At 40.6% G+C, this 14,845-nt stretch overlaps 2 protein-coding genes across 2 annotated transcripts in view; both read right to left on the bottom strand.

The window, feature by feature from the left end:
- Positions 1–8,394, bottom strand: part of LOC311036186 (dual E2 ubiquitin-conjugating enzyme/E3 ubiquitin-protein ligase BIRC6-like) — a gene marked incomplete at both ends in the record, with an annotated part of 24,720 nt that extends 16,326 nt beyond the window's left edge. Inside the window, one exon of the mRNA XM_084044718.1 lies at positions 8,290–8,394. Within this exon, the coding sequence (XP_083900844.1) occupies positions 8,290–8,394 (105 nt within the window). The remainder of the gene's footprint in view (positions 1–8,289) is intronic.
- LOC311036185 (uncharacterized protein) lies at positions 8,295–14,845 on the bottom strand (the record flags this gene model as incomplete). Its single annotated transcript, XM_084044717.1, has 6 exons — positions 8,295–9,090; positions 10,560–10,740; positions 11,297–11,428; positions 11,623–11,802; positions 13,654–13,788; positions 14,809–14,845. The coding sequence occupies 6 exons, from the start codon at positions 14,843–14,845 to the stop codon at positions 8,946–8,948; spliced, it is 810 nt and encodes a 269-aa protein (XP_083900843.1). The 3' UTR covers positions 8,295–8,945.

The following is a 14,845-nucleotide window of genomic DNA, read 5'->3' as shown; positions in this document are numbered from 1 at the left end:
AGCACCTGGGAGAGTGTAAAATAATTTGACGCATCAATTATTTTCAGTTGGTCATGAATTAATATAGCTGCTGCAGGATGCATTAAACCTTAATGCATCCTGCTAAGTCACCCCTAAATAATTAAGTGATTAATTAACATTAGTCATTAATAGAAACGTTTTTTAATTGAATAGAGCATTGGTTCTCAAAGTGGTGTCCGGGGACCCCCAGGGGTACTTGAGGCGGTTCCAGGGGGTCCCCAGCTAAATGATGGATATGAACCAAATGGACCCTTGGTGCTGTAACTCAGAGAGTGTACAAATGGAACCAAATGGACCCTAACGGGTCCATTTGGTTCCATTTGTACACTCTCAGAGTTAAATTAACATTGATTTTTATAATATAAATTGGGGTCCCAGAGATATAAATGCCATTAAATGGGGGTCCGTAGCCTAATGCATGTCAAACTGGGGGTCCTTGACATTAAAATGGTTGAGAATCACTGCTAGAAAGCCGTATAAACCTTCTCTTATTGGGGTCCCTGGCTTATCTTTTGAAATGGGGGTCCGCGGGCTAATAAGAGTCAATTTGGGGGTCCTTGACATGAAAAAGTTTGAGAACCACTGGAATAGAGGTCACTATTAGAGGATTTACGGTATCTTCCATGTCAGATTCTCATTCAATACAAGGCCTTCCAGGCAAGTGCCTGTGCGTGCGTGGTTGTGCGTGCGTGGTTGGTTGGGCGTGCATGTGTGGACGATTAGTGTCGCCGTGCGCCCAAGTCTCCCGAGTTTGAGCTCATTAATGTGTGAACGAGAACACAGTCGCATAATGTACTTCTGAACCTGAGAATGTAGCCCAGTGGTTCTCAAACTTTTTCATGTCAAGGACCCCCAAATTGACAATTATTAGCCCGCGGACCCCCATTTGAAAAGATAAGCCAAGGGACCCCCATAAGAGAAGATTTCTACGGCTCTCTAACAGTGATTCTCAACCATTTTAATTTCAAGGACCCCCAGTTTCACATACATTAGGCTACGGACCCCCATTTAATGGCATTTCTATCTCTGGGACCCCAATTTATATAGTAAAATCAATGTTGATTTCACTCTCAGAGTTACAGACCCATAAGGGTCCATTTGGTTCCTATCCATCATTTAGCTGGGGACCCCCTGGAACCCCCTCCAAGTACCCCTGGGGGTCCCCGGACCCCACTTTGAGAACCAATGCATTAGCCTACTATGCAACAACAAAACACAACAGTATCACATGAACAGACCAGTGACAGACCAGAGCAGTTTCACTCCAAACGCACCAAATACAAATTATATAAGAGAATAAGCCAGCAGTAACCTAAGCCTATAATGCCTTAAAAGTGATCATATACACATCTGATGGCACACAGACATACACAACAAGGAAGCAAAACAAATAAGAAAGACAAGTGCCGTCTTACCTTAAGATGAACTGTCAAACAGTGGTACAACTGTCTGCCACTGACTAGAAAAACCTTCTACTGCTGCTAATTAACAATAATGCATTGCACCTGTGCTGACCTACTGAACCGGGGAATATACCATTTGCCAAGATAGGGGGAATACAAGTTGGAGAATATAATACCATGTGAAAGCCATCATTTTGTTCTAATTTGCATTTGTAGTTATTTTACAGTAATTCAATAACATAATTATCAATGCTATAGACATAGATACATTCATGATTTTATTCCCCAAGGCTCCCCATGGAGCCTTGCTATACTCAATTGACACCCCTGATATACACCAATAGTGGAAAAAGTACTCAAATATTTACTTAAGTAAAAGTATCAATACTGCAATATAGAAATACGTAAGTAAAACCGGAATTCTAAACTGACTTGAGTAAAAGTACAAAAGTATTGGCATCAAAATGTACTTAAAGTACAAAAGTAAAAGTACAAAGTAAAAAGGGTAAAGTAAAAGTAAAAGTACTCATGCAGAATGTCCCTTTTCAAGTTTTCAAATGCATAAAAATATTTTGAAAATAGTTATAGCCGATCTACAAGCTCGATCTACAAGTCGATCAACAAGCTCACAATGCGTCGCGATGAGACGCATTGTGAGCTTGTAGATCTGCTATTTTCGGCAACACCGTCGTAGAACAGAGCATAAAGTAAACGTTACAACAATTTTATTTTGTAAAAAAAAAAGAGCGGAAGTGTTCGAGTTGCGTTTGATGTGAGATCTGACACATGTCATGCTTTTATTTTGATGAGAAAACGGAAGTGCTCTCGTGGCATACGGTGTGAAGCTTGACCCAAGATGTATGGGAAATGTAGTCCTTAGAATGTAGTTCTTTTAGCAGCCATGGTGTATAGGAAATGTAGTTCTTAAGAGTAGTCATTGTGGCCATGTCTGGTTTTATTTTGAAGGGAAAACGGAAGCGCTCACATGGTTTTTGATGTTAAGCATGACACTAAACTGTTTTAATTTGAACAGAAAACAGAAGTGCTCTCATGGTTACTAACGCTCTGTTTTATCACGGTGTCGCGCGCCGAAAATAGCAGACTACAAGCTCACAACTATGCGTGTCATTGTGAGCTTGTAGATCTTAACAGTTTATGTTGTAGAAACTAGCGCCATGTTGCGTCATCTGGTTCTTAAACTGTTAATAAAGTATCCAATCAATTCCACTTGTAGAGATTCATTTTGTCCACATGAGGGCGACAAAGACATATGAATACAGATGAACGGAGTCTATTGGCATTAGCATAACAATGAGCATTAGCTTTAGCTGTTGTTAGCCTTGTCTTTGCTTTATAGCTATTATTAAGCGTTGTGTTTTATCGTTGTATTAAAGGACAGCCGATTGTGTATTTAATTACTTAATAGTTGTATTATTGAAATAAAGAACAGTTTTACCACGAATGCAGGACTTTTTACATCATTTTAAAAAGCTAGCTAGCAGTCACAGAATTCAATAGATGGCCGATTTCTGTGTAACAAACCGGATATCTCAACCAGAATTGGGTTACTTCATGAACGTCACAGAATTCGATAGATCACCAATTTCAATGTAACACACCGGAAACCTCAACCAGAATCAGGTTACTTAGTTGCTAAACAAACAAACAATACATGTTGAATTTCTGCGTTCTATAATGATGTTTATGAACATTGTGTTCAACATATGAAACACATATATATATATATATATACATATACATATATATATATACATATATATATGTATATATATATATATGTATATATATGTATATATATGTATATATATATATATATATATATATGTATACATATATATATATATATATATATACACATACATACATACATACATACATACATACATACATACATACATACATACATACATACATACATACATACATACATACATACATACATACATATATATATATATATATATATATATATATATATATATACACATATATATATATATATACATATATATATATACATATATATATATATACATATATACATAGGAAGACCAGGTGCAATTAACACTCTCTCAGGTATATAAAAAATAAACTGTATATGTGCAACAAAGTAAAGTTGAAATCTCAAGATGGTTATTGGACACATACGTATGCCTGTGCCTACTTAGATAACAGGTACCTAATTTAAGTAGATTTTAATGAATGTCTGTATGAATGCTGAACCGTGCATTTAAAGAAACTACTTGTTGACACTTGAGCTGTGCTCATATTTTCTCATGTTGCCGCGCCATGTTCAGCCACCTGGTGGCGCTCTTTTCATTCAATCAGACAGGTGGTGGCTGGTCTCACATATGATCAGAGATCTCTGCCTACTAGGTCTGGACAATTAACTGAAAAGATATCGAAACCAACGTTTCATTTATGCTGTGTTCACACTGGCAGATACAAAGCTACAGTCCACCATTCATTTCAATGGAAGCCAGTGACATGAAGTTACAAAGCTACACCTGATGTTTGTAGCTGCTACAAAATCTACAAAGCTACAATCCAAGTTGAGCTGAGCTTCAACTGCAGATACAAAGCTATAAAACGACAAAAGCTACATAAATGTTGTGTAACCATTTCCACTCACCTTCGCTCACAAGTTGTACAATGGTGGTGTGCAAAAATAGTGAAAATAGCTGATCTACAAGCTCAGCTTATAGATCTGCTAATTTTCACTATAAATGTTTTTGGGGAATTATTCATCGTAATTGAGCGAAACATTTCATGATATTGATTAGAAGTGTAAACACAACACATGTTTAACCACTTGAACCTATTCTTGTTCTTTTTTTGAGACCTTTTTCATCCCATGGGGCAATTCAGTTTCAGCTTTACCCAGCTGAGTGCTGCCCACAGAGGAGGGCAGAGGGGGGAGCAGTTAGGGGTTAAGTGTCTTGCTCAGGGACACTTCGACACATGGCTGAGGGCTGGAATCAAACTTAGGACCTCTAACCATTCAGCCACAGTCAGGGAACATAAACAGAAAATAGCCAAAGTACAAGCTCAGACTGTGCCGGCCTTGTTGTGAAGTTATTTAAAAAGCCATGCATTTATTAAACCTTGTACATAGCAGGGTGTTGAGTGAACCAAAACGTGAGCTTGGGAGAATGTTTAGCTGAACCTTGGTGGGAATCACTTAACACTTTTTCATTGTGTATGTATTGTATCTTTTATGCTGTCATCAGGGCTGGCTTCCCTGAATAAATAAAGGACAAAGAACACACAGACAGACAAAACAAGGAAAACAATAATAAATGGTGATTTTTGCAAAGACAGATATGTCGATATGTGGCAGTCAATCGCATGATTATGAAATATCGGCCCTAATGATCATCTATGATGATAGACAGCTGTAGTGTACACAAAGATTCAAACATTTGATTACAGTACAAAACTGTTCAATTTCCACCACAAAGTGTATTGGTGGAATGGAATGGTTGCAGCCAATATACAAATATCTTAGATAAATGAAGATAGATCTATGGTTTAGGAGCATTTATTTACAGCGTAAGTTACTCCAACTATCACACCTATGAAACAGAGGTAACACTAATGAAAAAAGAAAAGAAACATGTTTTGCTTTCATTGTATCTTTTCTCCAGACTTCCTGCACCTCCCTGTGTGTAAAGAGGAGGTTTCCCCTGAAGAGGAGAGGAGCCCCAGTCTGGTCCAGGAGGAACCAGAGCCTCCACACATCAAAGAGGAGCAGCTACTTCAAAGACCAGAAGAGGTTGATAGGCCAATGCTGACGTTACTAGCAGTGAAAAGTGAAGGTGATGATGGTGAAGACAGAGACACAGAGCCTGTAGCCAGCACCTCAACTGAACACATGAAAACACAAGCTGATGTAGAGGACTGTGGAACATCACATCCAACTAGTGATGACCAGCTCCTCTCTTCACACTGTTCTGAATCTGACATCACTGAAGACAGTGATGAGTGGGAGCCCAGTGTAGATCAGTCAAACACACTGAAGTCATACAAGACACAACATGTGGAAGGACAGAGATTGTCTTTGAGCAACAAGCTGTCCCAGGACCTGAAATCATCGAAAGAAACTCACTCCATGCTGAGTCACACAGGGAAGAAAAGATTTAGTTGTACAGTGTGTTGCAAATTGTTTAATCTTAAGGGAAATCTAAAGACGCACATGATTACTCATACAGGGGAAAAGCCATTTACTTGTTCAGTTTGTAACAAAGGCTTTAGTGCGAACTCTGATCTAAAAGTACACATGAGGACTCATACAGGGGAAAAGACATTCACTTGTACAGTTTGTAGCAAAGGCTTTTGTCACACACACATGAGGACTCATACAGGGGAAAAGACATTCACTTGTTCAGTTTGTAACAAAGGCTTTAGTGCCAACTCTGATCTAAAAGTACACATGAGGACTCATACAGGGGAAAAGACATTCACTTGTTCAGTTTGTAACAAAGGCTTTAGTGCCAACTCTGATCTAAAAGTACACATGAGGACTCATACAGGGGAAAATACATTCACTTGCACAGTTTGTAACGAAGGCTTTTGTCACACACACACACATGAGGACTCATACAGGGGAAAAGACATTCACTTGTACAGTTTGTAGCAAAGGCTTTCGTGACAACGGTAATCTAAAAAGACACATGAGGACTCATACAGGGGGGGAAAACCTTTAGCTGCAGTTTATGACAAACACTTTGGTCCAAATGCACATAGATTCATACACAGAGAAGCTGTTAGTTAAACGGAAACAAATGCTTTTTTCAAAGGATCAATCTGAGTTAATAAATGACATCAAACAAACGTATGATCTATCACCATTATTTATAGGTTTTGCCTTGATTATTTAGGATTAATGAGCAGTGAGAATGCATTGTATAATTGTTATAATGTATTACAACTATGAGAATTATTATGAAACAAGATCCTGGCCAAAATAAAAAATCTGTGAGTGACCTTTAATTATGAAGCTGTGTGATACTTGACCTTATACATTATCAATAAGTAGGTCGGGAGGTGGCTTATTGTTATATAGAGTTAGCGTCCACTCCATATCTCTTTGCCACAAATAGCATATCTACAAGTTCACAATGTGTTGTGAACGTGACGCATTGTGAGCTTGAAGATCTACTATTTTGGCTAATGTTTCCCCTTAGAATATGGACGCTGGGGTTCAAGTGGTTAAATCAGTAACAGGCTGTTTAACAGGCTATGTGTTAAGGGTTAAAGATGCTATTTGTTGTGGCAGCTCAGGGGGAATGGAGGCAGGCCTGACAATAAAGTAAGGCCTTTGTTGATTTGTTTCTCAAATCTAATCTTTAGGACTGACTGTTCACACTGTTATTTGCAAGTGAATCAGATCAGATTTGTGTATTCAAAAATAGCCGATCTACAAGTTCCCAATGCGTCGCATTGTGAACCAGAGCAGCGTTCTTCTCTGTGGCTGAACAGCAGCACTGCAGCAGCTCATGGAATCCTACAAGGAAGTAAAATGTATAATAGGCTAAGAAAGAAAGGAAACACGATAAATAGATCCAGGGAGAAAGCATCGCAAAGTATTGCCGACAAATGAAATGCACAAGTTGTCCAAAAATATGCAATTAATTTATATACAAGTCCATAAATATATAATTCAGTTAGGCTTAAACATGAGGAGTTTAAGTGAATGTTGGATTATAAACACTTATTTTATCATTTCTAAAATCGAAGATCTACAAGTGAAAAGCTTGCCTTTTGGCGGCCGGGGGTCAACGGGGGGTCGGGGGTCAATGGGGGTCCGGGAGTACCCGCCCCCCCCCCGTGTACTCCCGGACCCCCGTTGACCCCCGACAGAGGTCCGGGGTACACGGGGGTCCGGGGGTCCAGGGGGGCGGGGGTCCATGGGGGTCCGGAGATCCATGGGGGGCCGCGGGTCTACAGGGGTCCGGGGGTACACGGGGGTCCGGGGGTCCACGGGGGTCCGGAGATCCATGGGGGGCCGCGGGTCTACGGGGGTCCGGGGGTCCACGGGGGGGCGGGGACCCCCGGCTGCCATAAGACAAAAAAAATCGGGCTTGTAGATCTTCGATTTTCGAATTGAATAATTGAATGAGAATTGAATAAGTGTGGAAAAACTCATTGGTTTACGATTGGAGTCATTGGACTAACAGCTATTTCACAAAACTTGAAGAACAAGGCACTGGATTAATAAAGCTTGGCTGTTAGCCTGGTCCGGACCAGGCTAACTTCACAGCTAAATTGCCATAGTAACTAAGGCAGGATTGCATCAATTTTCTTTGGTGAAACCGGATCATGGATAAACATATCCAGGTTTACTGGCTAAATTAATCTGCCGAGCTAACTCAGCTTTCGTGCAACCGATTCCTGGATAATTTAAGCCAGGATAGCCGAGTAAACCCGGTTTAAACCCGGTTTATGCCTAATCCAGGTTTCGTGAAATAGACCCCTGGTTCTGCCAGACCCAGGCTAAGCCGGACTTCACATGACGTGTCAGCTTGTGTCTAGGCCTAACCCTTTGTGTTTTACAGTATATATACCATCTGTATTTGTACTTGTGACATAATAGTGATGTCCATACATGGTATGTCCGTTTGTCCTTAGGTTTGGCTGGGACCCGTCCGTTTGTCCTTAGGTCCCAGGCAAACGGACAATACCATGTATGGACGAAATAGGGACAAAGCCTCATGTAAGCCATACCCTTCGGGTCTGGCAAAAAACTAAAACATTGTTTCCCCCATTGTGTGAATGACCAAAGATGGCTACTGATGATGTCACAGGTAGGCTGAACAGGAACAGACTGACAGGTTAAACTTACCTTCCAACAAGACGGTGGTTCTGGGGGTGACGTCTGGAAGGGAAGCCCCTCAGCTCTGATAGGCTGGCCAGGAGCAGCAGTAGCAGCATGGGACGCTGTGTCCATCTCTCTCTCCTCCTCATCTCTTTCATCTGAGTGAGCTGGGTCTGAGCAGAGCTTCTCAACTCAATGGAAGGCTGACACTACCATCACAACACTGTGTCTCTCCTCTGTGACGTCCCAGCAGGAAGCTTCTTAATCATCATCTTCATTGTTTACATTATATCTATCTAATCTAATCATATTATATATCCGTCTATATTCTGTCACCTTTAGGGTCGGGACCCTTTAGGATTTTAACGATTCTGGTTTGTTAAGGATTCCCTCTTAACGGTCTGATACCTTAACGGTTCCCTTTGACAATTCCTATATTTATCAAACATTTGAATGAAAGCCAAAATGATATAGATTTTTTTTTAACACAAATTCAGTCAGGTTCTAAATGGGACCTTACACTCAAAGAGTTATGGTGGTCCTTGAAATTAAAAGTTTGAGAACCACTAGTGTTGTAATTGTATAGCAGACATGAAGCCCACATACCAGCATCTGACAGAGTGACAAATCGGTTCCAAATGTGATGGAACAGATTCCGGTCCCTCCGGTTCTGGACCCCAACCCTAGTCATCATCATCTATGGGTTGACTATAATCCCTCCTCAGCTTGAGAGAGACACATTTGACACGGCAGTAAGCATCAGAGATCTGCCCCACAGTTTCCCACGTGTCCTTCTCTTCACAGTAGCACTCGATGTTACGGAGAGAACTACATGAAGAGACACAAGCAAACAACCGTGAGAGACATGTCTGGTGTGGACCAAACGACACCTTTTCTCAGACATTCATGTCGGTATTTACCGGCCATTGACCGGTAAAATGTTTAATTGGCCGGTAAATATAAACACCACCGGCCACCGTGGCCGGTTGGGAAAATGAGGCTATTTTATCATTTAAGCCTATTATTAATATTATTATTTGCATAAAGTAATTGGCTACAACCGTTACAATCATAATCATTTAAAGTTTATATCATGATCTGACTGTGGTTTAATTCCGACAGCCTGCTCGGTTGCTGCTGTGCGCTGCAGTTATAGAATAGCCTATTTGTTGTACGATGGTGTCGCGCGTTGAAAATATCAGAGCTACAAGCTCACAGCACGTCACAACGCGTCGCATTGTGAGCTTGTATGTCTGCTATTTTTGAGCACAGCTGAGAGACACAGCTGTGTCTCCTCCTGATCAGCGCTGAGTAGGGTTGCTCTGGCTCGCTCGGGTGTTGATAAACAGAACCGGGATTTTCCGAGGTGATAGAACCTGTACCAAGCCGGACCCAATTGTCGATAAAGGGACCCGTTCCGAACACGTGTGGGTCGTGGATATTATGCAATCACAGTGACTGTCTGTCTGCAATGGATAAAGTGGTGAAAGTTGGTGAAAGCAACTATAGAGGCAAGTAATCAACCTCGCGCAAGGCCACATCATGACATATATAATTAACGTTAACAAAACAAAACAAAACCTACTTTTGCATATCAAGGTTGAATGAGAATCGATGTAAAGCCCAAAATATATATTCATTTGTTTATACTGTGCGACGGTGTTGCGCAGGGAAACCACAGCCCGAAGGGTAATTAGGACTCGCCCCAAAACACCCTCGCCCCCATTTTTCAGTCGGACCAGCGGTTCTTGTATTCTTGTATTTGTTTTAGCCTACTGAGGATAAGGGTAGATATAGGTTTAGGATTAGGTATAGTTTTACTGAGGTTAAGATTAGGAATAAGGTTAGGGTTAGGCATAGTTTACTGATATGTTTAGGAACACCAGGCGAATACCGCCGGATTTTCCCCGGGGCGACTTTGTTTGGGGACGAGCCGCGAGCGGGAGTTTTGGTATTCGACTCGCAGCAGTTCACTCATGCCCACTTTATTCATTTCATTTTTGGCAAGCAACATCTCTGCATGATATAGACTATAGTAGATCATATAATTTAGTTATCTATAAAAACAGGAACAGATTGCATCTGTGATAAAGTGGAAAGAAGCGCAGCTCTAACGTAACAAGGTGTAATGATCAGTTGGGTGCATGTATGCAGTGCAAATACGCATGTGACGTTAATTATAATATATGGCCGGTAAATGTATTCTTTGGCCGGTAAAATATAATCCTGCCAGCCATGGTGGCCGACCCAAAAAATGCCTAGCGGAAACCCTGATTCATGTAGCAGCAGTGTCATACCTATCATAATCGTCGACAGCGAAGTCCTTCCCTCCTAGTACGTAGATCAATCCATCCACCACAGCCATGCTAGGCGAGAAGCGTTTCACTTGCATGGGGGCACACATGGTCCACTGGTTGGTCTTAGGCTTGTAGCACTCCATCCTATTTTCCATTGTCCTTTCATCATCATACAGACCACCTATAGACGAACACAAATTAACAGGATAGTAACTGTTAGTGTGTTTTATTAGGTGAGTCTGATATGGAACTAAGATCAGTGGTGGAAAGTAACTTAATACATTTACTCAAGCACTGTACTTTTACACCACTACAAGTCAGAGGCAAATACTTTATTTTATTTCTTTTTGCAATTAAACAGTTTACTACTTACTTATTAATGTTGCTCATTTTGATTATTTATACTAAACAAACATTAACTGATAAATGATGATTATTATTATAGGTTAAGCTACACAGCTACTCCACCTGTACCAGATCTAACATTACAGTGATGAATACATTAATGCATTACTTATTACAATTCAATATACAACTGTGAAACTGTGAAAGGGGCCATTCTGCATATTGAGTATTTTTATGTTTAGTATTGCAAGTACATATGAATTTTATGCCTATATTTTTGTACTTTCTCTTGAGTAAAAAAATATTTCTATATTCTGGTATTGTTATTCTTACTCAAGTAAAAAAGAAAACAGAGTACTTCTTCCACCACTGACTAAATAGAAGTAAGATACCTGTAACATAGATCTTTCCATTCAGAACACAAGCAGCTGATTTATTACGTGGAATCTGCATAGGAGCGACTTCTGTCCACACTGATGTTTTAGGGTTGTACTTGGCCACCTCAAAGAGCATTGATGCACCACCTAGAGTCCAGGAGGACACACACGTCAAAACATTGATCACCGTCAACAGGAGAAGCATGAATACATAATAATACCAAAGGATTTGTACATTTTCAGTGAACCATTATGCTTGACATACACTAACACTACATGAAAAACACAACTTCATGAAACCCAGCAGGCTGAACCAGAAGATAAATAAATCTGTTCCATACCAATAAAATAGAGCTGTCCAACTAGTGCGACCACATCACAGCTGAGAGAATCGTAATGCGCTGCCACACCGACAGAGTGCATGATCTGCCAGGTGTTTGTGTTGGGGTCGTAGCGTTCCATCGAGTTGGCAACCCCCCAGCCCCCCACTGCAAACACATATCCATCCAGCATCACCAGACCTATGTAACATGTGGAGTTGAGAAGAGAAAAAATAAAAGTAAAAATGATTAAGTGATTACCTTGGCCATAGGCGCCGATCCTGTGGGTGCTCAGGAGATCGAGCACCCCACGGGAGACAGCAAGCACCCACTGGGAATGCGCCGGTCGGACGGTTAAAATGCTTTGTAACATGCACACTGCGCAGGATGCATGACGGCCGGTCTGGGCCGGTCTTACGGGTCTTATGGGCCGGTCTTATACCACACGTAATGCTGAAGAGATGTCTGTCATTAATACTCTCTCTGTACTCTTTAAAGTCTGGTTATTAATTCCTTGTTCCAAAAGTTATCATCCGCCAATAATCAAATTGCACAACTTCGACTCCCATTGGCTAAATCATAAATCGGCGCCCCTGACCTTGGCCATATGCACTATGCTGCATCTCATTGGGTAACCAAGGCAAAAACACTTTGCGGTTATTCCAAAACAAAGACAGGGCAACAGCTCATTTTAAATGCTGGAAATGTGATTAATGTGAAAAAACTATCTATGATCTATGTTATAATTTGGCATTCTCATAAATAGGCATGCAACAGTATACCGTATTACCGCGGTATGAACAGCCACGGTATTGATACTGTGAGATTTCCGAGCTCACAGTATTTATTTATGAATTATTGCATGTGCATATGCACAGCTCCACTCACACAAGCCGCAAGAGACTTGTGATATAATAAACCATTTCACTTCATAAGCGGTCAGTCACATAATACAATTTCACAGTCAGTAAAAGCCCTGCTTGGTTTTGATTTAAACATCAGCTGCAGTACATTGAATGGGAGTTTCCTACCTGAAAAAAAAAACAGATCATATTGTATTCCATTGGCTGCCTCTTGATTTAGTCCAAGCAGCTAAAATAGTTTTTTTTTTATTTTTTTACAGAAAAAATGCTATAATGCTCAAATGCTCTCAGGCAGGATGCCATCTGTGCCATCACTAGTTGTTGATGTGTGACTGACTGATTATTACTGTGCACATGTACTAAATAAGACTTTGTGTTTGAGCATAAATATGCATTTTGAGAACACAATGTTTTTTCCCGCGCGGCGCATTCCTCCCCCACACCTTCAGCTGCTGGCTAGAGGAAACACTGAGACGCCTTTTAAAGGGATAGTTCAGATTTTTTGAGTATTTTCTGTAGGAAATACTTACCATTAATGTAGTGGTTGCAAAGGTATTAATTGATTGCCCGAGTCCCGTGGTCAGAGTTATGGTCCGTTTCTGATAAATATGAATGTAGTCGTCATTTGTATTGTTGACCTATTTCTACCATATAGAGCAGGTTTCGTTCAATTTCGACCCCTCTGTCACATGGTACTATTTTTTGTGTCATATATTTTGTGAGTGAGTAGGCTGCCGCGGCGCAGTGATTCTGGACACAAACATTAGTACCATGTGACAGAGGGGTCGAAATTGAACGAAACCTGCTCTATATGGTAGAAATAGGTCAACAATACAAATGACGTTAGTTTTTTAAATTTATTTATTTTTAATGAGCGGCCCCCACAAAATCTACTAATCTACCGAAACTACTTCATATTTATCAGAAACGGACCATAACTCTGACCACGGGACTCAGGCAATCAATTAATACCTTTGCAACCACTACATTAATGGTAAGTATTTCCTACAGAAAGTACTCAAAAAATCTGAACTAACCCTTTAAGAACCTGCTCATTTTAATACATTTCCATATAATTAGATATTAAATATAAAAGCAACTGATATTGTCTGGAATTATAATCTGAAATGTGTAAATTTGGTTACAGATTACAGATCCTAAATTGATTGACTCTGATGGTAATCCTCACCTGATGTAACCACAGCATATCCGTTTACATCCACGGGCAGTCGTCCAAGAGCCTTCCACTGATTGGTCAGGGGATCAAAGCTGAAAACTTTATCAAAGCCCTCTAAAGTTTTAGTCTCTCCCAACGTCACGATCACTTCAACAAACAGAGGAGAAGGAGCAGGTGAGACAGAGTAGATTTAAGAGTTGAAGGCGGAACCAAATGTATTTCGTTGAACTATCAGTGTTGTAGCCCCAACCCTCTGGAACCCTCTCCCCATGGAGATTAGAACTCTGGGATAGAGCTTTCAGTGTTGTAGCCCCAACCCTCTGGAACTCTGTCCCCAGAGAGGCAGCACCAAATTAGCAGTCACTGAATGAATCTCATGGAGAAAATTGGTATGCATTTTGACATGTATAAAAGCGCAAAAAACTAAATGAAAGCTTGAATTGTAAACTTAAAATAATGAAATCATGATGCAACTAGAAGGTCTTCACCAGATCAGGTAGGTTATTGGGGCCTCGTGGTGGCGCTATAATAGGCCAATGTGAAAAGGGTGGCATTTCTTCCTCGGCATAGTGGGAATGTGCGTGCAAAATTTCACGGAAGTTCATGATTTGAGGCATTTTGTTCAAAACCAATCCTGCAAACTTTGGAAGCCAATCAGGAAGGAATAATGAAGAATTGAACGGATCCGTCTTGATCACATGACCAACCTTTCACGGCAATTGCACACTGTGTTCATGATTTGAGGCATTTTGTTCAAAACTGACCACTCCTGCAAAATTTGGAAGCCAATCTTAGCCAATCAGGATGGAATATGAAAAATCCGAAAGACCCGTTTGATTTAATGACTATAGAGATACTGTGCATTGATTTGTGTGATGTTTGGACAAAATCTGTATGAATAATAAAAAATAAAAAAAGGTTTTGCAGAGATCGGCCTCCTGGTGGCGCTATAACAGGCCGATCTGAAAAATTCGGGGGCAGAGATTCTCTTCTGACATCCAGGGAGTGTGCGTGCACAGTTTCGCTGAAATCAGACCAACGGTGTCGGAAATTAGCTGTTCAAAAAGAGCTAACGGACAGACACACGGACAGGGTGCAAAACATTAGCCTCGAGTGGCCAGACAATATCACTGGCGAGGGCTTTTCTTTTTTTCTAATGGCAGATACATCTGGAACCAAGCTGGCAAAACATAGTCTTGGCCAT

Source organism: Gymnoscopelus microlampas, assembly GCF_963454915.1.
Source record: "Gymnoscopelus microlampas genome assembly, chromosome: 20".
Lineage (NCBI taxonomy): Eukaryota > Metazoa > Chordata > Actinopteri > Myctophiformes > Myctophidae > Gymnoscopelus > Gymnoscopelus microlampas.
The sequence above is the reverse complement of the archived record's forward strand: the minus strand, read 5'-3'. Positions and strand labels throughout refer to the sequence as shown.